This window comes from Alnus glutinosa, chromosome 7, assembly GCF_958979055.1.
Source record: "Alnus glutinosa chromosome 7, dhAlnGlut1.1, whole genome shotgun sequence".
NCBI lineage: Eukaryota > Viridiplantae > Streptophyta > Magnoliopsida > Fagales > Betulaceae > Alnus > Alnus glutinosa.
In genome coordinates, this window is record NC_084892.1 from 13560909 (window position 1) to 13583411 (window position 22503).

The following is a 22503-nucleotide window of genomic DNA, read 5'->3' on the forward strand; positions in this document are numbered from 1 at the left end:
TCTCATTGATGACCATAGTTAGCTACATTATTTGGCTAATTTTGACATTGCTGAGTTGAAGGACCCGTGAGACAGCTTGTCATGAGTTTTGGACGTTGAGCTTTTCGCATGTTAAAATAACACACACTAGGTTTGGACGAAATTTTTGTCCTTACGTGGGAGCCCGTAAGAGTGATAATTGGGCTCTTGGGGCAATTCCTTTTCTTGGGCTCTATGCATTATACGGCCTGTAAGAACGGAGGCCCAAATAGAAGAGAGAGAGAGGAAAAAAAAAAAACAAAAAAAAACAAAACAAAAAAAGTCGCGTGCTGTATTTCTTGAGAAGAAAGAAAAAGCAGCTAGTCTTGTATTTGTAGCTTGGTTTTGGCTGAAGGCACATCTGAAGACAACCCAAAGAAGAAGAAGAAGAAGAAGAAGAAGTAAAAGAAGAATCGAGACAGGGATCAGACAGTATGAGCAGCATAGGAACAGGGTATGATCTCTCAGTGACCACATTCTCTCCCGATGGCCGCGTCTTCCAGATCGAGTACGCCGCCAAAGCCGTCGACAACAGCGGGTAATCTCTCTCTCTCTCTTGCCCCACCCTTCAATCCCTCGCTTCTTTACCTCTCCCCATCTCATTCGTTATCTAGCTCCCTGCCCGACCCGCAAACCCTAGGCTTTTATGTGCAGTAATATTGAGTTTTGGATTTTCCAGGACTGTTATCGGCATCAAATGCAGAGACGGGATTGTAATGGTAGATATCACTCGGCGTTTGCCTGTTTGATTATTTGATTGTTGGGCAACTTTTTTCTTTTTTCTTTATGTTGTGTATTTTGGTTGGGTATTCTAGGGTGTGGAGAAGCTAATAGCGTCGAAGATGATGCTACCCGGGTCCAATAGAAGAATTCACTCTGTTCATCGCCACTCCGGCATGGTACCATATGTTCCCATTTCTCTTTTATTATTATTATTATTTTTAAGGTGACTTTTCGATTGGATCCAAATTCTGCTTTGTAAATTGTTGGCATAAGTCGTGGGTTATCTCCGCTGTTTTCGATATTTAAATGTCATGAATGTTCTTCTCTGTTGGCTGCAAAACAAGTGTGATCTGTTATTTGATATATGTTTCAGTCTCCTGGTTAATAAGTCAGACTTGGTTAAATTTGAAGCTTCACTGCATAAGCTGCTAACAAAGGAGGTAGTTTTTTATTTTTTTTTATGAATATGCTGGTGTTTTTCCAATTACAGGCTGTGGCAGGATTAGCAGCAGATGGGAGACAAATTGTTGCTCGGGCCAAATCCGAAGCTACTAATTATGAAAGGTCTGCCTTATTGCTCTGGAATGTTTAATTATGGTCACATTTCTCTCTCCCTCTAGCTCTCTCTCTGTGTGTGCATAAATCTTTCATTTTTTTTTCCCTAGTTATTCTTTACCAATATGTCGCATAGATGCAATGTGAATGTGCTAATTAATTATGCTGGATCATTGCATATTATAAATATAAATATAGTCATAGTTAATTGCGACTATTCTGCTTGAAGAAAGTATCACATTCCCCTCTCGCTATTCCCACACATGCACACTATGGTACTTGGACACTTTGCTCCATTCTGGAATATCTTGTTTCTATCCTGTGACATCCTGACTAGTACTATCTATTATCCTGGTTATGTTTAACTCGATCTTGACTGTTACGGTAGATGCAATTTATAGTAGATGTAAGGAAAATCATTCATCTGAAACTGCTTGTAATTATCTGGAGGATTTCTTTTATAAATTTTCTTCTCTTTCTAATAAGATATTTTTTACTTACTAAAAAACATCATTCATCTGGGACCTGACCTCTGATCGAAGTTGAGAAAATTAGGATCTGTTTTGTGTTTTAACTGAGTCACTTCATGCTGATTGTTGCACTCTCTACATCTTATTGATGACAATGAGTTGTTTGTGTGAAAGTTTTTCACAAAACCTATATCTTTACAAAAACTGGTTACCATATCATTATTTTTTTTTCTCCAAGGATAGGTAAAAAATAGTTTTTTGTTGTTGTTGTTGTTGTTGTTCCCTTGTATTTGGTAGATTACATTAACAATAACTTGCCGCTTTCTCTTCCATGTTATAAGATTTAAGTGCAACTCTTCTACCAGTTTTAAAAATAGCCCAGGCTTTTACATTATCTAATGCAAAGTGACAAAAACATTTCTTTGTTTATAATCTGTTCTTGTTATTGGGAATTATGATTTGGTCACTATTGAATTAAATTATGTCAAGCTGTCATATGCATGAAAAGACACAATACGCACATACTCAGGCATTCGTCACACACGGATGTATCTTTTCTTAGTTGATTAGTCAATCCAAGTAAATCAATAGACTTTCTTTCCTAGCTTACTTGGCTTATAACCAATTGCAGCAGATGCTCATGCATTCATCTTTTGTCAAACTTGTTGCTGAATATAATTGGAAAGGCCTGACTGCCTAAGATACGTCTTATTTACCCCAAGAAGAAGAAGGAACCAAAAAAAGAATATTCAGTCTCATAGTTTCTACTTAAGTAGCTAGTGTGTGAGAGTTCATAGAAAATTTCTTGCGTGTGATTGCTTATCTGCGTGCTTTCGGTTTACTTTTGGGTATTTGGAATTTTATTGACTTGGTCTGGGTTTCAGGGTTTTGACTACATTTCCAGTCATGGTTTCAACTTAGTATGTGAAACTTCTTTTTTTACCCTTCTGGTGACTTCTCTTTTCTGTTGTGCTTTTTTACAGTTTTGCCGCTTTCTAGCTTCCAACTGAAAGAAATGGAGAGTAGATAGTTCCTTTCTTTCGGTGTTAAATAGGTTAAACTTTCATTTTGAAGTAGTTGGATTGTAGTTGCTAAAAGAAAGATATGGGAAACAGGTCACTTTAGGACTTCTTGCACGCCAAAAGTTGCAAATATAGAGCATCTGTTTAACCTTGTTGGCAAATTAGTTTTTATGAAATTACTATTCATAATAAGCTCGGTGGCTTCTTTTGTACACTTCCTATGTACTTGGGATGCTTTACGCTTTTAATAATATCTCGATTACTTACTAAAAAAAATGAAATTACTATTAATTATAACCATCAAATTTGTGTACGTGGTTGTGTATGTGTTCTAGAATCATGCATGCACCTGTGTGCTTTTTCACAGTCAAAATTATATTCACAATGGGAAGAATGGAGTACAACTAAGGGTAAAGAGAAAGGGGTGACAGTTTTATCTGAGAAACAGAAATACATTTTTTTTTCCATGCTTTTATATGCAGGGTTTCTATGAATTTTAGAAACGGGTCCTTTGAGGTTGTGATGGATGCAAATTCTTTCTTTTCTTACAAAGTACACATTTTCTGCAATTGGCATTTGGCCAAATGCAGTTTCCCCAAAATCTGAGAAGTCATTGCTGCATATCTGCCTTTTTATATTGTTACTTGTTTATCTCATTTTCTTTAGACTCTTTTGTGCAGTGTGTATGGTGAACCAATTCCTGTCAAGGAACTTGCTGATCGTGTTGCTAGTTATGTGCATCTGTGTACACTTTATTGGTGGCTAAGGTTTGATGAGATATTACCAAAATTTGTCATTCATTATGATTGTTTTCCTCCTCATTATATTCCTTAGGGGAATAACTAATGGTGCTGCAGACCTTTTGGATGTGGAGTTATTCTTGGTGGCTATGACAGAGATGGACCACAACTGTACATGGTTGAGCCTTCTGGTGTTTCATATGTGAGTTCATTTTGGCCGTATGTTAAAATAAGTGTAGCAATCAATCCTCTTACCATTCACATCATCATTCATTTTTTGTACCAATATCTGTTTTGGCATTTGTTCTAGAGGTACTTTGGTGCTGCAATTGGCAAGGGCAGGCAAGCGGCTAAAACGTAAGTTGAGTTATATCTGTTTATCAAATTCTTGATAGCTAAACGATCATAGCAGCAGAATTTCTTTGAAAACTTATTTTCCAAATGTTATCAACACATGTCCTACTTTTTTTTTCTTTTTCTTTTTCTTTCTTTCTTTTTTTCTTCTTCTTCTTTTTTTTTTTTTTTTTGTAAGTAACACAGGTCCTACTTTTTAACTTCACAAATTTATTTCGCTCTCTCTTAATGTTTGTCATACCTTAAGCTTTCCCAAGGATGACTGCCCACAATTCTGTCCCAAACCTATGCGTGTACAAGAATTTGATGTTAGGGATATCCCAAAAAATAGTGTTTTATTGCTTATTTACTTTGATTGGTATGTCTTCCATGGGAGATCTGCTACTACTAAAAGCAAAGGGAAGTAAGAGGCTGCATAGACTTACACAGGATTAGTTTCCTGTGCTTATTACTGAAATTATCTTTTCCTGGTTATTCAGATAGAAACTAATAATCTGATAGTGTCATTGCTAACTGATCATAAGGACTAATGTACTTTTTCGTTATTCCCATACTAATATCTTATGGGAGTAAATCATGAGGGACATCTAATGTTACTCGACTTTTGTTCATAAGGATTCTGTTTTGGGTATTATATCCTTTTTAAAATCTAGACGAGGGCTGCTATTGCATTATTTTGCTTTGTTTAAATTTTTTCTCTTACACATGTTTTGATTATAATTTTTAACAAAAATTACATACTTAAGTGACATTGCTGATATAATTAAAATGATGATTTTACAGAGAGATCGAAAAGTTAAAGCTTTCAGAAATGACTTGTCGTCAAGGGGTTATCGAAGTAGCCAAAATGTGAGTGCCATTATGGACTATTATGTCAACTCTGCATCTTGCTGACTTTGTGATGTCAATATCAAAAGCTGTAGAATTTTCTTCAACTTCAATATGGATGGTAAAGGAAAAAGAAATTTGTCGCATTGAGATTGTTGTTTGCTGTTGATTCCATTGTACTGTATACATCAAAAATCATGATTAGGAAGTAGTGAGGGAGAGGGTCAAGGAGTCTGTGACATTGCTAGAGAGGTGTGCAATAAGGGAAAAACAGTGAAGGTAGTGGGGGTGCCAGAAAATGGGAAGCCAGTCATGTCGCTGTGAGTATATGTTTGTGTGTTGGGAGGTTGAGGACGAGGTAGTAGTGTCACTAGAGAGGGTGCTGCATTTTAGAGAGCAAAAAGAGGAATATAGGATTTTGGGGGTTGGGGTGGTGGATCTGGAAATGCAAGTTGCGTTGGTTAACTGAAGATTAGAGCATGAAAGAGCTCCTTATATTCAATTTTTTTCCCCCCCTGATATTAATCCTCCATTGTATACAAACCACCCTACACAGAATTCATTTGTATTGTGTAAATTTTTGTTTTCCTGTGGAAATATCAAAAGAAATAAGATTGGTACAGTTATATATTCAATTAAACAGGGGCATGAAGATAAATTTACTATATAAAGTAAAAAATATATCCACAGATGTAATATGTGTGGGTGGGGCCTACAGTTGGCCACAGCCTTCAAATTTTATCCTGCACAATAAGATCCTTCATTCTACATTAAGTCATGGGGATTTCTGTTTACTATATTACTTGCATTGTGATCTCAATTTGATTTTTCTTTGGGCTTACATCCCTAAATCAACGAAATAAAGTTTTATACGTTTTAAATCAATTAAGATGTTCCTTTTAAGCGTGAAAAACAAATTTATTTTTTCTCTTGTATACTTGGGTTCCTCCTTTTGCACTTTTTAATGAAATGCACTTATCAAAAAAGAAAACGAATTTGTTTTATTTTATCTTGACAAGAAATATATCCTATTTGTTAAAAAAATTTAAAATTTTCTACTGAATATTGAACTTCTGTTTATATAATTTATATTGGCTCTCTTTGTGATTAAGTACTAGTTCTCTGCCTGGTAGTATGGCTCCTGTTAAGTATTTATTTAGTCTCATGATGATTTGAATTTCTTAATAGTTCAAAGATGAGTACAATGGAAAGATAAATGAAGGAACAGTTTGATTTCTATATTTTATTTGATGTATTATTGAGACTTGCTTTGTTGCTACTGGTGGTTAAATAATTGGAGTTACTTCTTTTATATTTTTTTTTATGCATTTTTGTTGCTCATGCATTCTATGGGATGAATTGGTTTCTTGATGCCTCATGGAACACTATACATTACATAGTACTACTTACAAGCTGGTTTCATTTCATGTTTAAAGCTACATAATGTATCTATATCAAATATTAGATTGTATGACAACTTTGACTATTCATGTTAATGCTAAGCAGCATTTATGGAGTACATGATGAGGCAAAGGACAAGGACTTTGAATTGGAAATGAGCTGGGTCTGTGATGAGTCAAACCGTCAACATCAGAAGGTATCTCTAAATTTCAATTGCGGTGAAAAAGCTTACTATTTTCAAATTAATTTCTTGATATTGTCTGCTCTAACTGTCACACCCTTACGCAGTAGGCTAAACGGCCTAGTTGTCTGCCCACATCTTGCATGTACCATACTTTTACAATTAATTCAAAATTAGTCATATGTAGCTGAAAGTCTATTTAAATTTGCTTTTGAAGGCTCCTCTATTTTGTTTGTACTTTTTTGTCTGATATTGTGTTTTGTTTTATTCTTTCTTTTGTTATTGTATTTTGTTTTGAGTATTCTGTTTGTGGAGCCAAGATTATTTTTAATTGGTGACTTTGGGTGAGTTATATAAAGGAATCACCCGCTCCAAAATGAACTATAGGAGATAGAAGTGTTTTTTTTCACACACTGATTTCTTTATGAATTGTTTATATAAATAATTTCAAACATGGTATTTGCTATTTTGATGTTAGACTTGATTAATTTCAATTAGACTATCTATGAATATGATTATGGAATTCTTCACAATGCTGCTGCTTTTGGTAAATTAGGTTGCAGTTCAGTGTCTCCTTTTATTTACATTGAGTGCAAGGTTTTAGATTATGGTGCTGGATGTGCCATTTCTTGGTATATATTTACAGAACCTATACGATTTGTAAATATATGTTTCGCTGTCTCCTTAGAACGTATACTGGCTTTCCTTTATAATTAGAAATATACATTTTGCATGATTTGGTCTCTTCTTCTAGGAAGGAAACTAAGGCACTGTCATCATCATGTTCTTCCGTTGTGTACCAACTTGTTGCCCTTTCTTGTCCCATGTCTATTTATCGTAGATCGATTATATATTGGAGCTATTTATATGGTTCTGAGCCAACCATTAGTCTATCCACATGGTTTGTTGGCATTGGTTATCACTCCATTACTAATCTAACCAATTGCTATAGTTTTGCCCTCGGTCATCTTAAGACATTAGTTTGGAGACCCAGATTAGTTACTGTTATTTTTATTTAAATCATTTTCAGGTTCCAGATGAGCTTTTACAGGAAGCTAAGGCTGCAGCTAAAGCAGCACTGGAAGAAATGGATGCAGATTAGTGGAGCTTCCCTATTGTTAACTTCTCTTTTGAGTGGTTGCATTTCAAGTTGTCATTAGATCGTTTCAGAACATCCATAAAATGTGTTATGGCATAGAATGGTGCTTTTTTTTTTTTTTTTTTTTTAATTTTTTTTTTTTTCCTTAAACCCATTAATCTTTATTGCTGCTACAGAGACCATGTTTTATGAAATGGAAGTTACTAGTTTGAATTTCCATTTCTTCCTTCTCTTGGGGACAAAAAAATTACTTATAAAAAAACATCTTTATTGCTGCTACAGTATTTTAGATAAATGTTTAATTTTCCCATCTATTGACAGCAGCTAACCATCTGTAATATGCATTTAATATTTTCGTGACCTGTTTTGTTTCACTCTTAAGTATTGATTAGTTCTCCCTTTCATGCATTTGTTTGGGTGAAAAATACTTTCTTTCGGAAAATGGTTTTGGTTGAAAACATTTTTAGAAAAAAAAAAAGAGGTTATTTTCTGGTATTTGTTTGCTTACATGAAAAGTTTCTAGTATTTGTTTAGCCATGTCAGTGGTCCTGGTGGTGCTGCTCTCGCACGACGTGGGCATGCCTTTCAAGCAAGCGAAGCTAAAGGTCGCCATGGTTCGGGCCTCCTTGCATGGAGGCTGTGCCTAGTCGTAGCCCATCGCGAAGTCTGTACCACCTTCCTCACCCACCATAGCATAGCCTCCGAAGCTTCCAAAACAACAGTGCCAGCAAAATGCCCTCTCCTTGCAGCTAATGGCGAAGATCCCGTCGCCAGAGGATTCTTGTTGGGAAAAACGGTGAAGGCTCAATGAAGTCACACGGCGAGAAACACCGAAAATGAGGGGAAAAAATGACAGCTAGTCTATACGGTGACTTTTGGCATATAGCTTTGGAAATGCAAACGATTCAATATATATATTTTCTCTACTAGAAAATGAGTTCGATATACGGAGTATTGTCAAAAACGAAGGACGAAAATGGAGAAAGCACATCACTAATGTATGTGAGGTTGATCATACCCCCGCCCAGAAAGGCAAATAAAGTCCAGTAAAGAAGGCGACTATCTCTGATCCAATCTCTCCAATTTAGTTTGACTTTGAGCAGAAGGTGAATCAGATCGGATTTCACTCCATTTTTCTCAAATTGTTTTAGGTTTTTAAATTTTGAAAATGCATAAGTTTTACGATTTTGATTCCTTGCTTCCAATTGATTGGCATGGATTGATTATAGATGATAGGTAAGGGTTTGGGTAGGTTGATTCCACACCCCTAGACCCAACCATCCGGATTTGGGAAGGTTTTTGCTCAAATCCGAATTCTTTTCCTTCATTCCTCGATATTGATGAGGCTTATGCACTTGGCTAAACCCCCTTAAGATGTTGTGACTAAATTCGTACCCATGACAATCCTAATTTGGGTATTTTGCCCAAATCCAATAAAATGACCAAAATGCCCCTAGGATTCTAAATTCCTGAATCCTGATCACATTGCATTGACGCCCATTTAGAGTCTACTTTCATACCAATCATGCCCCAATGACCCAGTAACCCCGAATTGCTCAAAATTTCATGGACCTGAGCGTTTGATTAAAAGCCCAGAAGAGAAGCTTGGGAAAAAGCCCATAGGGGTATTTCTGTCATTTTATGACTAACCCTGCCGTGTGTGAGAATTTTTCTTTGAAAACCATACCTCAACACCCTACACCACCTTTGTGACCTAACCCGGTATTTGAGACGAGGAGTGCAACTTTTGTCCGATCAAGGCAAAAAATAAGGGTATTATGCCCACCAATAAGAAGTTGACACATCACTTTAGAACAAAAAATACAAGTGTTGGCAAAACACTAGATCATATCCCTTCCTTTCATTCTTTTAGCATGAAAAAAAAAATAACAAGACAAAAAAATCTACTAGCCACCGCCAACCCCAGCCATCGCCCACCCCAGACTTCGCCGCCGCCGTCACTGCTGGTTCCGCCGCTCCTCCACCACCGGTTCCACCTCTCCGCCACCGGTAAGTTCAACCCCCCCCCCCTCTCTCTCTCTCTCTCTCTCTCTCATGGCTTGGGTCTCTCTCTCATAGGGTTTTGGAAGTAATCGTTGGAAATTGTCGCTGACAAGCCCTGACTCCCAGAGGACTGGGGCATTTTGGTTGTTTTTCATTCCACCACTGCTCTCTTTGGACCTTTTGCTTCCAATGTCCTCAAACTCAACACACCAAATATCTTCTTTTCTCTTTTCTTTTTTCAGACCCTTTTTGAGTTCCAAAACTCGCCGGTCGGAGATGATCTAGAGGTGGCCGGCGAGATTTGGAAATTTTCGGTGGTTTTATAGTGGCTGTTGTGAATTTTTTCGGCGAATTTTGAGTTTTGAAATTAATTTCCCACACATTTATGAGTAACCAAACAGAAGAAATAAAACATTAAAGCTAGAGGATGCTGTCGGAGAGAGAGAGGTTGAACTTATCGGTAAAGGAGTGGTGGAAATGGCGGTGGTTCCCAGTGTGGGGCAATGGCGGCAGTGTGGTGACGGTGGCTGGGAATTTTTTGTTTAAAAGACTAAAAGAGTGAAAAAAGGGTTTCATCCGATGTTTTGCTAAGTTTTGTAAGAATTTACTTTTTTTGTTTGATGCTGATGTGTGAATCTCTCTTTGGAGGGCAAAAACTAATAGGTTTTTGCCAATACCTGATTGAAGTTATCCCCTTGAGACGAGTCACCCCGTTGAAACCTAACCCACTCATTGTGTTGGAATCTGTAAGGTCAATAGTGGATTAGGATTTGAGTAGTGTTTATAATTGTAATAAGACGATGTCATGCACTGCAGAACAAAGGAAGAGATAAAGAGTGGAGGCTGAGGCATCATCTTCCCGACCGGGGGCCGAGGCCGTGGCAAAGAGCCACACATCTTCACGTTAGCCGAGGGGTCCACTTCGACCTAGACCACCGAGGCCACTGAGCCGACTTCCGAGACTCCACAGTACGGGGGTTTTTGACACAATGAGGCCTGTGTACGGTGAGACATCTAATCTGTACACCAAGACCTACTACACCCGGACTCCCTTGGTAGAGTGAGCAGCAGATCTAATCGACATTCAGTGAAACGCTATTGGAGGGTTCCAGATCTCCTTGAGTTCCAGGGCTGGGGGGAGACGGTCTTCGAAACCATTCTTGTTGTGACCGATATATTTTGCGAGTTCTACATGAACATTCGCGAGGGTGGAGACGACTACTTCGAGACGTGGCTCCGAGGCAAGCCTATCCGGGTGGACGCAAACCTAATTAACGCTATCACCTGCACTTCGAGGGTGCCCGACTCGGTGTACCTATGGCCTGTAGCAGATAGACGTCTCCGCTCTACAGTAGGAGACTATTTCGCGGAGGGACGCCCCCACAGTGTGGGCTTTGAGGGGGTTGGAGGATTCACTCTCAATATGCTGTCAATGGAGACTCAGCTAGTCTACCGCCTCATAGCCAACTGTGTGCATCCGCCTCATACCACCTCTATGCTGTGTTGACCCGCGTGCCCATATATGTTGCCTAACCAAGGAAAATGACAAAGCATTTGCTATTGATGTCAATAAAGCTAGTAACAAGTTCAAAGGCAAGGCCAGAAGGTATGCTTCTATTGCAAGGAGAATGGACATTGGATAAGAAATTGCCTAAATATCTGACAATCAAACTTTCAAATAAAAGTTTTCTTTTTGGTTAAACACGTTTAATGAGAATCAACTTGTAACAACTTAAGAAAAATAAACAAAACAACAGATCATACCAAATCTAAAGGAATATATATATATATATATATATATATATATATATATATATATAATTTACTTTGTCTTTTGGTTTAACTCGAAGCTCTTCAGATTTCTTTTACCACATCTACAAAATCCACTGTCACTTGAGCCCACCGAAGCAATGGTGTTCTGTGGCATTGGTCCGGGGTGGGTGGTGCTGGTGGGCTCAGGCGACAGTAGTTTTTGTAGATGTGATAAAAGAAATTTGAAGAGCTTCGAGTGAAACCAAAAGACAGTAAAAGAGATTTTTTTTTTTTTTTTTCTTCAGATTTGGTATGATATGTTGTTTTTGTTTATTTATTTTTTATTTTTTAATTTGTTTCAAGTCGACTTGTCAGTCCCATTTCTAGGGCACAAAAAGGGGTTTTGTGCCGCAACTTCATAGAAGTTATTCTCTTCAACAACTTATAGTCTAAGGGTGCGTTGGAAATTGCGATTTCGTAGAAAAAAAATGCAATTTTAAACTAAATCTCAGAAAATGAATTATTTGAGAATTACGTTTTGAAAAAATTGTGATTTGAAAACGCTGAAGAATTTTTTTCAAATTGCAGGCAATGTGGTGCTTTTTTAAAAACGCAGAATTTTAAAAGGATAACTTGCGATTTTGCCAAACGTTTAACTACGTTTTTAAAAATTACTTTTTTAAATCGCACATTTTAAAATTACACTTTTTGAAATCGCAAACCCAAACGAACTCTAAATTGAATCAGCAATGAGAATATGGCTAATTTAAAAAATAGGGTAAAGTTCACACACTCCCTCTCAAACTACCACTCAATTGATAATGTTTTTCCCAAACTTTCAATTTGGACAATGTGCCCCCCAAACTACCGAAAATTGTTAATGTTCCCCTAATGACGAAAATACCCTTAATAAATAAAATAATAATAATGATTATTAAAAAAAAAAAAACTAAAACTAAAAAAAAAAGATTAAAAAATAAATAGATAAAAATCAAGGGTGACCAAATTTTAAAATTAGAAGAAAAATTAAAAAGAAATATTTTTTTTAAAAAAAACGAAATTTTTTATTTAAAAAAAGAAAGAAAATTTTAATTGTTTTTAAAAAATTAAAAATTTTAATTTCTATTTAATTATTTTTTTAATTTATAGGAATAATTTTGTTTTATTAAAAAAAAATTGTAAAACCATTTTTGTCTTTTTTTGCTGGCGTTAATAGTACATTGGCAACGTTTTGAATCTACTTTTGATAGTTTCAGAAAATATTGTCCCAATAAAAAATTTAAGAAGACATTAATTTTTTTTTTTTTTTTTTTGAAGAGGAAGAAGACATTATTTCAAGATACATTGACTTTTTCCTAAATAATAACATAATTCATAAAAGCCGACGATCATTTTTCCGGTCGAAACTCAGAGACAGTTGGAGAAGGAGAGAGAAAGAGCAGAGACAGTCCGGTGTTGGATTCTTTTAACTCTCAAGCTGACTATCTCTGCTTTTCTGTCTCCTTAAGTTAACGGCACCCCAATAATTCTTAACCTTTTTGAAGGTGAGTAATAATTATCAACCAATAAAATTGAAAACCCAGAAAAGAGAAGAAGTCTAAGACTCGAATAATTCCTGGGGATCCCAAATGGAATCCTATCCGAATTCAAACTCTTTATGAATCTATTTATACACCCAAAACGAAGAGGAAAATTACAAACTTGAAAATCTAATGGTTTTGGCTTCGGAGATCTCTGCTATTGGTCCCAGAATGGAGAAGAGCTTAATGCTTTTGGTGTTGTTGGGATTTGTGGGATTCGGCTGATAACAATGGCTTTGGGGAGCAGCCATTGTCAAAGACTGCCACTCTTGCTCTCAATGACTCCTCCTCCATTAATGCCTACCCTTCCCTTCTCGGCTTAAAGGTTAAAGATTTCATACACTATATGGCTCAGTGCTATTGAAATTTGATTTTGTTCTTGGCTCATTCATAGAAAACCGGCAATCTTAATTGTGTCAGACTTATGACCACTATTTGGCACCAATCAGATGATAACAATTTTAAATGGTTGCAAAATTTACTTCTGTATTAAATTTATGGTCTTTGTTAATTGGGTGTATCTTTAATTATAACAATCTATAATAGTTTGGATACTGCATTTGAGTTTCTGTGCTCGATCATCATGTTGAGACCCTTTTTGGAGGTGCAGAGTTTTGTGATGTGTTTTTTCATGTATATTATTACAGGGTGAGGACACTCAATGGGTTAATGGTGGACCTTGTAAACCCTGAACTGTCCACGGATGATTGTGTTGGAGTTTTTTCTCCTGCAAATTTCAGGTATTGTTCATCCCTGTCCCTATGTATTATTTAGCCTTTTGTTTTTGTTTTTAATTGAATATAGTTCAATGGAATACGAATTATCAAGTTCATCTAATTTTTTGCAACTATAGTTGAGGTGCCAAAAATCATGCCTATTTATTACAGCATAAGTAGGAAATTGTGTAGTAAATGGACGTGAAACTAAAAATATTATTCTAAAGTTCGTGCATAAGTGTTTCATAGGATTTACTGAAACTTATATATATAAGGTGAGATGGAATCTCACATCGTACAAAAATATAATCATGTAATTAAATCAAAGTATCAAGGAAAATATGTAGTAAATAAAATAACAGTGTATGGATTTTGGTTTAACTACGGAATGATGACATGGAAGGGTAATACGTAATACGTAATAAATAAGTAATATGTAATATGTAATACGTCACAGTGATTAATTGATTAACCGAAAATTCATATTAGAGTGCAGTCACATTAGTTTAGCGAAATTTATTGTGATTAATAGTGTCGTTGACAAGTGTCACTGGCCTATTGAAACTAATTTTATTTTTTCCTTTTAAGTCATTCTTTGAGCTGATGTAAGTTAGCTATTTGGTTTTGGGCCTCAATTATGTATTTATTTATTTCGGCTATTTTATTTATTTGGGCCAAGGAATTTAATTCCTAAGTCGCTTATTATTTGGACTTGATTGGGCTTAGGAATTTAATTCATAGACGTTTAAGAAATTAAAAAAGCTTTTGGTTCAAGGATTTAATTCCTAAAGGTTTAAGCAGTTAAAAACAACGTTGAGTTAATGAGATAAAACCCAAACCCCATCATTTGGCTTCAAGTAAAAGGGGCATGGATCCTTGTAAAGGATCCTAGTTTTACAAGGATTCCAAGCCTAGTTCTACAAGGATTCTAGAATGGTCTTTTCCCACTTCTCCAAATAAACCTAAATTTTTAAATAGAGGTCTATAGAGACGTATAAACACAACTTGAGCTTGCATAAGTGAAAAACACAATCGAGAGAGGTGTGAGAAATATTCAAGAGAGAATATTTATTTTTCTCAAGTCTATATGCTTTTAGCTATTCTCCAGAATTGAGAATAGTTTTGTGAGTTCACATTGTCATATTCAGTCATCAAAGAGAAGATCAGAAGGTTGAATCAATAACATGTTCATCATTCAATATGCAAGAAGAATTTCAAACATAATTATATAGCCCTAAATGCCGAGAAGAGGCCAAATTCGATTGTAAGTATCATGAACTTGTGTATATAATTTTAAATCTAGCCTTATTTATCTTGAAGATAATTTTTTTTAGGTTTGTTTTTCATTGCGTATACTCACATGCATGATCCCAAAAAATGGTATCATAACCAACTTCAAGAAAACATAGTTTAGATTTTATAGACATGTTCTATCTTGATGTTCTTGTTCCAACAACTCCGAGGATTTTCATTGATTGTCAATAATGCAGTGTCTGGAAAGTTGCAGTTACTGGCAAATATCACATATGCCAAATTATTATTGCGCCAAGGATGAAGCATGTTGCATGTTGCCCCAGGATTTATATTTAATTAATTTGTATTAATCCTATATAACCAAAATTTTTAAAACCTATAAAATCGGTTTCAAAAGTACCAAAATCCTAAAAAACAAAAAATTAAACATCATACACAAATCTTGATAAACTAATTACTTAAACATGTTATGATAAACAAACTAAACATCATCCACAATAACTAAAAATGTTCTTATAAACAAACTAAACATCATCCACCATAACATATCCTAATAAATTAAATTCTTAAACAAATCCTGATAAACAAATGAAACATCATTCGCAATATCCATTAGTGATAAACAAATGAAACATCATTCGCAATATCCATTAGTGATAAACAAATTAAACATCATAGATCCTTGATAAACTAAAACATTTGTTGTTCCCACAAAATTCTTTCTTTAGTTTCTTTGTCATTCACTGCTGAACAATATCCCCCAAAATAACATCATCAACACTACTATTTGCCTGTATAGAAACAGTCATCCACGTGAATTTTAATTCTTTGTATTGCATGAATGATTGGTATAATATTATGTAGGTCTACTAAATCAAAACAATACTAATCAAACATTTGAATGAAAAAGACATACTCATATCATTGTTCTTTAAAAACTCATTCAGAAGTAAAGTCCTATTTCAAGAAAAGAACAAGAAATTTGGTAGAAAGCAATTCATTTAATCCAACTAGAAGATTAATCAGCAAACAACTTAACAAAAAGAGCATGCCGATGGCATAGATAAAATATCTACATTAATCTAATAGCTAATCATTAGAAATACTTGCTAATGGCACCTCATAAGATAAGGACATGGACAGATGTAGTTAACAAATGCAAAAGAAAATTAACCAACAACATTTGACCTGCACATCCTTTATTCAAAACAGTTCATGCAGCCAAACTAGGGTATCATAGCGAAACAATGTTCTACACTGCTTATAAGCTTAATTTGCACGTCAGTTTCAGGAGTCCATTCTTGAAAAAAATGTCATCTTGAAAGTAATTTGTAGTCCATAAATACTAAAGAAACCCCAAGTTTGAAAACAAGGAGCTAACTCATTGAAATAATAGTTAATCAAAAGACTTAAAGAACTAAAAAAACAAAATTAACCAAACGATTTTGTCAAAACTCACAACTAGGTCATGGATGAGCTTTTTTTTTAGTCAATTTGAAGCTTAGATTGTTGAAAATTATTTCATGAATATCTAAGTTTATCTCTAATTTGAATTTGAATATCTTAAATTTGAATATTTAAATTTCCTTCTATTTCTTTTTATTACTCTTTGTCCCACATTGAAAAGCTATGAGTATTTTTTGTGCTTTATAAGCATTTATCAAGCTATTATACTAGATAAGATTTTGAATATACTTGTGCTAGTTGTGCTAGTTGCGTCACCCAGTGCGAAGCACTGGTCGTCGCAAGCGCAGACTCGTGTCGCTTTGACGCTTTAGACGCACTTAGCACTTCGCACGTTCGCATCGTCACACATGAGATTATTAATTACGTGTGTATTTTTTCCTGATGTGTACAACTGCTTTTCTAACAGTAATATTTTTGAATACGTAACTGTTTTTCTAAACCGTTAGAAACTATATTTTCTAACTGTTTTTTCAACAGTCAGAAACTGTGTTTTCAACAGTCAGAAACTGTATTTTCAACAGTTAGAAACTGTATTAAAACTGTTGTAAACCGATTCTGAGTTTTTTAGATAAAAACTATATTTTTTCTGCAAATTTTCGACATCTTTTTTCTTCTCTTCTTTTTCATCTTCTTTGCTGTTACTGAATTTCTGAATTCAAAGTAGTGTTCAGAATTTGCGATCTGCACACTACATTCGGACAATATTGTATCATGAAGACAAAAATTGTTGTATTCCATTTTGCAAAACTTATTGTTTAAATGGGAGACAATATTTGTCTAAGAGACAGATTTACATTCGCCTTACTGTCCAGTGTTCTTTCTAGACAGTTTTTATTTTTCTGCTTTCTTCAATTTTTTGTAGTTCCACATCTTTATATTTCCAACATAGATAAGCCATGTTTACCTCGCTATTTAAGAGCATTCATAGCAACTTCTCTAAAGAGGGTCTGTTCCCTAAGGTTTAGGAAAAATTTCAAGGAAGTTACAAAAATCCCTCCACAGCTGCTTCCCTAAAATTTTCGTTTCTCTGGAAAGTGAATAGTGCTTCCCAATGCATTGGGAAGCACTATTCACTCCTCATTCAATTGTTTATTCACAAAATATATTATATCTCTCCTACTTTATCTTCTTTTTCCTACTTTTAATTAAAGTAAAAGTAAAAAAACAATATTTTAATGATATAGGGAAAAATGAAGGGAAGCTGCTGTATGGTGTTTTTTGATAGAGAAGTAAAAAGTAGTTTTGTTTTATATATTTAGGGAAAATGGTTGGAAAGCTGCTGGAAATGCTCTAAGAAGTCCATTCTATATATATATATATATATATTTGGCTAGTCATTTTCTGAAGTCCACCCAATGAGTGTAATAAAGCAGTATCATAATAAATCTATAGTAATCCTTCTGCATTCACTCTATTCCCATTAATTCAGAAGATGGCAATTAGATCCCAACAAACTGATAGTATTCTTACTACAAGAAACACTAAGAACACAAGCTATGACTATAGTAGTGGACAATAATTTGGCCTTAAGTAGTATGGGAAACTGCTCACACATCTCCTTAAAGAAATACATCCTTTAACGATATGGATAAAGAGAAACATCATCTTCTAACAATTAGAACAGTCCAAGAGTCAATAATCTACATATACGGATATGAAAAATGAGTCAAGCATCCAACATCATACACACAATAGATTTAGTCAAACTAATATTAAGACGTTAAGTGCACAAAGACACTTTTAAGAAGCATAATATGCAGGCTACGTTCGAAAGTCGCCAAGTCTGCATAAATCAATAAGTTAACAATGAAAAACAAGAACCTTTTCATCATATGCCTATACTAATTCATGTCAAACATTGGGGATTTAAAGTTTATACCTAATCATCTTCTTTCTCAATATCCACTTCATAATTATCACGATATGCATTGGTGACACATTCGGGGAGAATAGGTCTATAATCAGAGTTAAAGTTTGATTGACTGACCATTTGCATACACCAAATATTTTGATCATAGTTTGAAAAAAGGTATTCATTATATATGCTAAAGACAATGTTGTGTATTTATCGATGTGTGCAAATCTTCAAACGCAGCTTTAAACGCCTTAAAGTCCTTGAAAAACTTGGTCATGTCAACATATTGTGGAAAGTTATATGGGACTTGTGACGCGGAAGAGGACGTGGCCACCGAGCCAGATGCACACCTAACACTACACATATGTGTCCAGGCCACCCAAAAATACAACCTTCTGTGGGCGTTCACGTTGATGGAGGTGATTGTGATATAAGCTCCTTGATTTGTGCCTGTAACAATATAAATGTATTAGCAAATAATCTGTTTGTCTTGCAACCTCCTTCTATGACACCAATTAAAAAAAAAAAAACACTCAAAAAACAACAAAAAAGAAAAAAAGAAAAAATAAAAAATAAAAACAAGCAATTATATTAACAAAATAAATCAAACACACATACAATTTTCTCCCCCACCTCTATTGTCACAAGAGCGCCATCCTTGTGTGTGTGAGTTTTGATAAATAAAGAGCTTCTATCGAAGCCTTTCCCTGCTCTCAACTTCTACATATTATGAATTTAAAAACATACATACAAAATAAATTATGTTAAAAGCCATTTAATCCATGACCCACTAAATATCTCTTTTAATGTGTACCTCCTCAAAATAAACCCGAGCTAAGCTCTTCGACCCGGATGTGTGGAGTATGGTTTGCATGGCCCGATGTTCCTTATTTTTAAGGGCCTTTCTCTACATATTTTCAATAAAATAATGAGATAAATAAGTGTAACAAATGTTGATATAGTAATAAAGACACATTGTTACCTGCACTTTGGGATCACACCAATGTTGAAGTTCTACTTAAAAATCCACATGATTGCTGATGTATTGCGGATCAGTTGTGGCAATAACATGTTCTGCAAACTCACCTGGCTAGATGTTCAATGAATTCTTAAGTTCATATTTATACTCCCTCATTCTTTTTGACACCATTCCTATACTTGGGATTGAACCTAGGCATTTTGATCCAACTCTTGTCCATCACTTAACTACATTAGAAATTAAAAAAAAAAAAATGAATTTTCAATAATGATTAAATATATATGTATAATTAGAACAAAGGGATGTCTAGTTTCATACATTTGGTTACCAGTTGCAAAGGAAAATGTCATTGTGCTAAGTTAACACAATGGCATTTTCCTTTACAATTGGTAACCAAATGTATGAAACTATACATCCCTTTGTTCTAATTATACATCTATATTTAATCATTATTGAAAATTCATACTTTTTATTTTTTATTTTTATTTTTTAATTTCTAATGTAGTTAAGTGATGGACAAGAGTTAGATCAAAATGCCTAGGTTCGATCCCAAGTATAGGAATGGTGTCAAAAAGAAGGAGGGAGTATAAATATGAACTTAAGAATTCATTGAACATCCAGCCAGGTGAGTCTGCAGAACATGTAATTGCCACGACTGATCCACAATACATTAACAACCCTCGATATTGGTGTGATCCCAAAGTGCAGGTAACAATGTGTCTTTGTTACTATATCAACATTTGTTACGCTTATTTATCTCGTTATTTTATTGAAAATATGTAGAGGAAGGTCCTTAAAAATAAGGAATGTCGGGCCATGCAAACCATACTCCACACATCCGGGTCGAAGGGCTTAGCTTGGGTTTATTTTGAGGAGGTACGCCATTGAAAGAAATATTTAGTGGGTCATGGATTAGATGGCTTTTAACATAATTTGTTTTGTATATATGTTTTTAAATTCACAATATGTAGAAGTTGAGATCAGGGAAAGGCCCCGATAGAAGCTCTTTATTTATCGAAACTCACACACACAAGGACGGCACTCTTGTGACAACAGAGGCGGGGGAGAAAATTGTGTGTATGTTTGATTTATTTTGTTAATATAATTGCTCCTTATTTTTTGTTGTTTTTTGAGTGTTTTTTATTTTTATTTTTAATTGGTGTCATAGAAGGAGGTTACAAGACAAACTGTTTATTTGCTAATCCGTTTATATTGTTATAGGCACGAATCAAGGAGCTTATGTCACATTCACCTCCATAGACACGAACGCCCACATAGGGTTGTATTTTTTGGGATCCAAATGATGCATATGGACAAGTATTTGGCAAAGAATGGCTTGGACGCATACGTGGAATGGGCGTTAGGTGTGCATCTGGCTCGGTGGCCACGTCCTCTTCCAGGCCACAAGTCCCATATAACTTTCCACAATATGTTGACAAGACCAAGTTTGTCAAGGACTTTGAGGCTTTTAAAGCTGCGTTTGAGGATTTGCACTCATCGGTAAATACACAACATTGTCTTTAGCATATATAATGAATACCTTTTTTCATACTATGATCAAAATATTTGGTGTATGCAAATGGTCAGCTAGTCGAACTTTAACTCTAATTATAGACCTATTCTCCTTGAATGTGTCACCAATGCATATCGTGATAATGATGAAGTGGATATTGAGGAAGAAGATGATTAGGTATAAACTTTAAATCCCCAATGTTTAACATGAATTAGTAGAGGCATATGATGAAAAGGTTCTTGTTTTTCATTGTTAACTTATTGATTTAATGCAGACTTGGGCAATTTTCAAACGTAGCATGCATATTACGCTTCTTACATTTTATAAGAACTGAGATGTATCAATATAAATTCTACTTGGGTAATGTTTTGGTATATTTACTAAAAAGTGTCTTTGTGTACTTAGTGTCTTAATATTAGATTGACTAATTCTATTGTGTGTATGACGTTGGATGCTTGACTCATTTTTCATATCTGTATATGTAGATTATTGAGACGTTTCTCTTTATCTATATCGTTAAATGATGTATTTCTTTGAGGAGATGTGTGAGCAATTTCCCATACTACTTAAAGCCAAGTTATTGTCCACTTCTATAGTCATAGCTTATGTTCTTGGTGTTTCTTATAGTAAGAATACTATCAATTTGTTGGGATCTAATTGCCATCTTCTGAATTAACGGGAATAGAGTGAATGTAGAAGGATTACTATAGATTTATTATGTTGCTGCTTTATTACTCATTTGGTGGACTTTAGAAAATGACTAGCCAAAAAAAAAAAAATATATACATTATAACAAAAGAATGGACTTCTCAAACAGCAAAGTAAACATAGCTTATCTAAGCTTCAAATTGACTAAAAGAAAAAAGCTCGTCCATGACCAAGTTATGAGTTTTGACAAAATCGTTTGGTTAATTTTATTTTTTTAGTTCTTTAAGTTTTTTGATTAACTATTATTTCAATGAGTTAGCTCTTTGTTTTCAGACTCAAGGTATCTTTAGTTTTTATGGACTACAAATTACTTTCAAGATAACATTTTTTCAAGAATGGACTCCTAAAATTGACGTGCAAATTAAGCTTATAAGCAGTGTAGAAAATTGTTTTGTTATGATGCCCTAGTTTGGCTGTATGAACTGTTTTGAATAAAGGATGTGGAGGTCAAATGTTGTTGGTTAATTTTCTTTTGCATTTGTTAATAGTTATCATGCATCTGTCGGTGTCCTTATCTTGTGAGTTGCCATTAGCAAGTATTTCTAATGATTAGCTATTAGGTTAATGTAGACTTGTTTACATATGTCATGAGCATGCTCTTTTTTTCAAGCTTTTTGCTGATTAATCTTCTGGTGGATTAAATGAATTGCTTTCTACCAACTTTCTTGTTCTTTTCCTGAAATAGGACTTTATTTCTTGTTCTTTTTCAGTCAAATGTTTGATTACAATTGTTCTAATTTAGTAGACTTACATAATATTTTATCGATCATTCATGCAATACAAAGAATTAAAATTCACATGATGAATGTTTCTATGCAGGCAAACAATAGTGTTGATGATGTTATTTTGGGAGAACTAATGACAAAGAAACCTGTTGGTACAGTTTCCGGTACGGTGACGTGTTACCTTGTGATTCGTTGCCTTCCTCGATGTTCGTTCTCCTCGTAATCTGCAAAATAACAAACGGCTCGTCGGGGGTGCCGACCGGACCCCTACTCCGATGCCTAAGTCAGTTCAAACTTATTTTCTGGAGAATATCAGTAATCTCAATAGTTCAGAGAATCTGTCTTTTAATACCTGGCGTAGTAGTCTTATTTATAGGCTCACAGTTATAAAACTGCTAAAATACTTGGAGCATAATCTGATTAGGAGTCTGAGTCCTAGATCACATAGTTTTGAGTCTTATCTTCATAGAATTCAAATTGGGTAGTAGAGTCCAAACTGGATATGACACTCTCTTTAGCTAATGTCATTCTATTAGGTACCTTATCCCATATTTGATGG

At 34.8% G+C, this 22503-nt stretch overlaps 1 protein-coding gene and 1 long non-coding RNA gene across 2 annotated transcripts; both read left to right on the forward strand.

Moving 5' to 3' along the window:
- The first annotated feature begins 337 nt into the window (after positions 1 to 337).
- LOC133873835 (proteasome subunit alpha type-3) lies at positions 338 to 7672 on the forward strand. Its single transcript, XM_062311610.1, has 10 exons — positions 338 to 556; positions 698 to 737; positions 834 to 917; positions 1232 to 1305; positions 3469 to 3555; positions 3646 to 3730; positions 3839 to 3885; positions 4666 to 4731; positions 6217 to 6307; positions 7323 to 7672. Exons 1-10 carry the CDS (start codon positions 453 to 455, stop codon positions 7392 to 7394), a joined length of 750 nt encoding a protein of 249 aa, XP_062167594.1. The 5' UTR covers positions 338 to 452; the 3' UTR covers positions 7395 to 7672.
- A 1618-nt stretch (positions 7673 to 9290) lies between these two features.
- On the forward strand, positions 9291 to 13467 carry LOC133874355 (uncharacterized). Its single transcript, XR_009901251.1, has 3 exons — positions 9291 to 9401; positions 10212 to 11001; positions 13375 to 13467. It is a non-coding gene; the product is annotated as an uncharacterized LOC133874355 (long non-coding RNA).
- The last annotated feature ends 9036 nt before the right edge of the window (positions 13468 to 22503 follow it).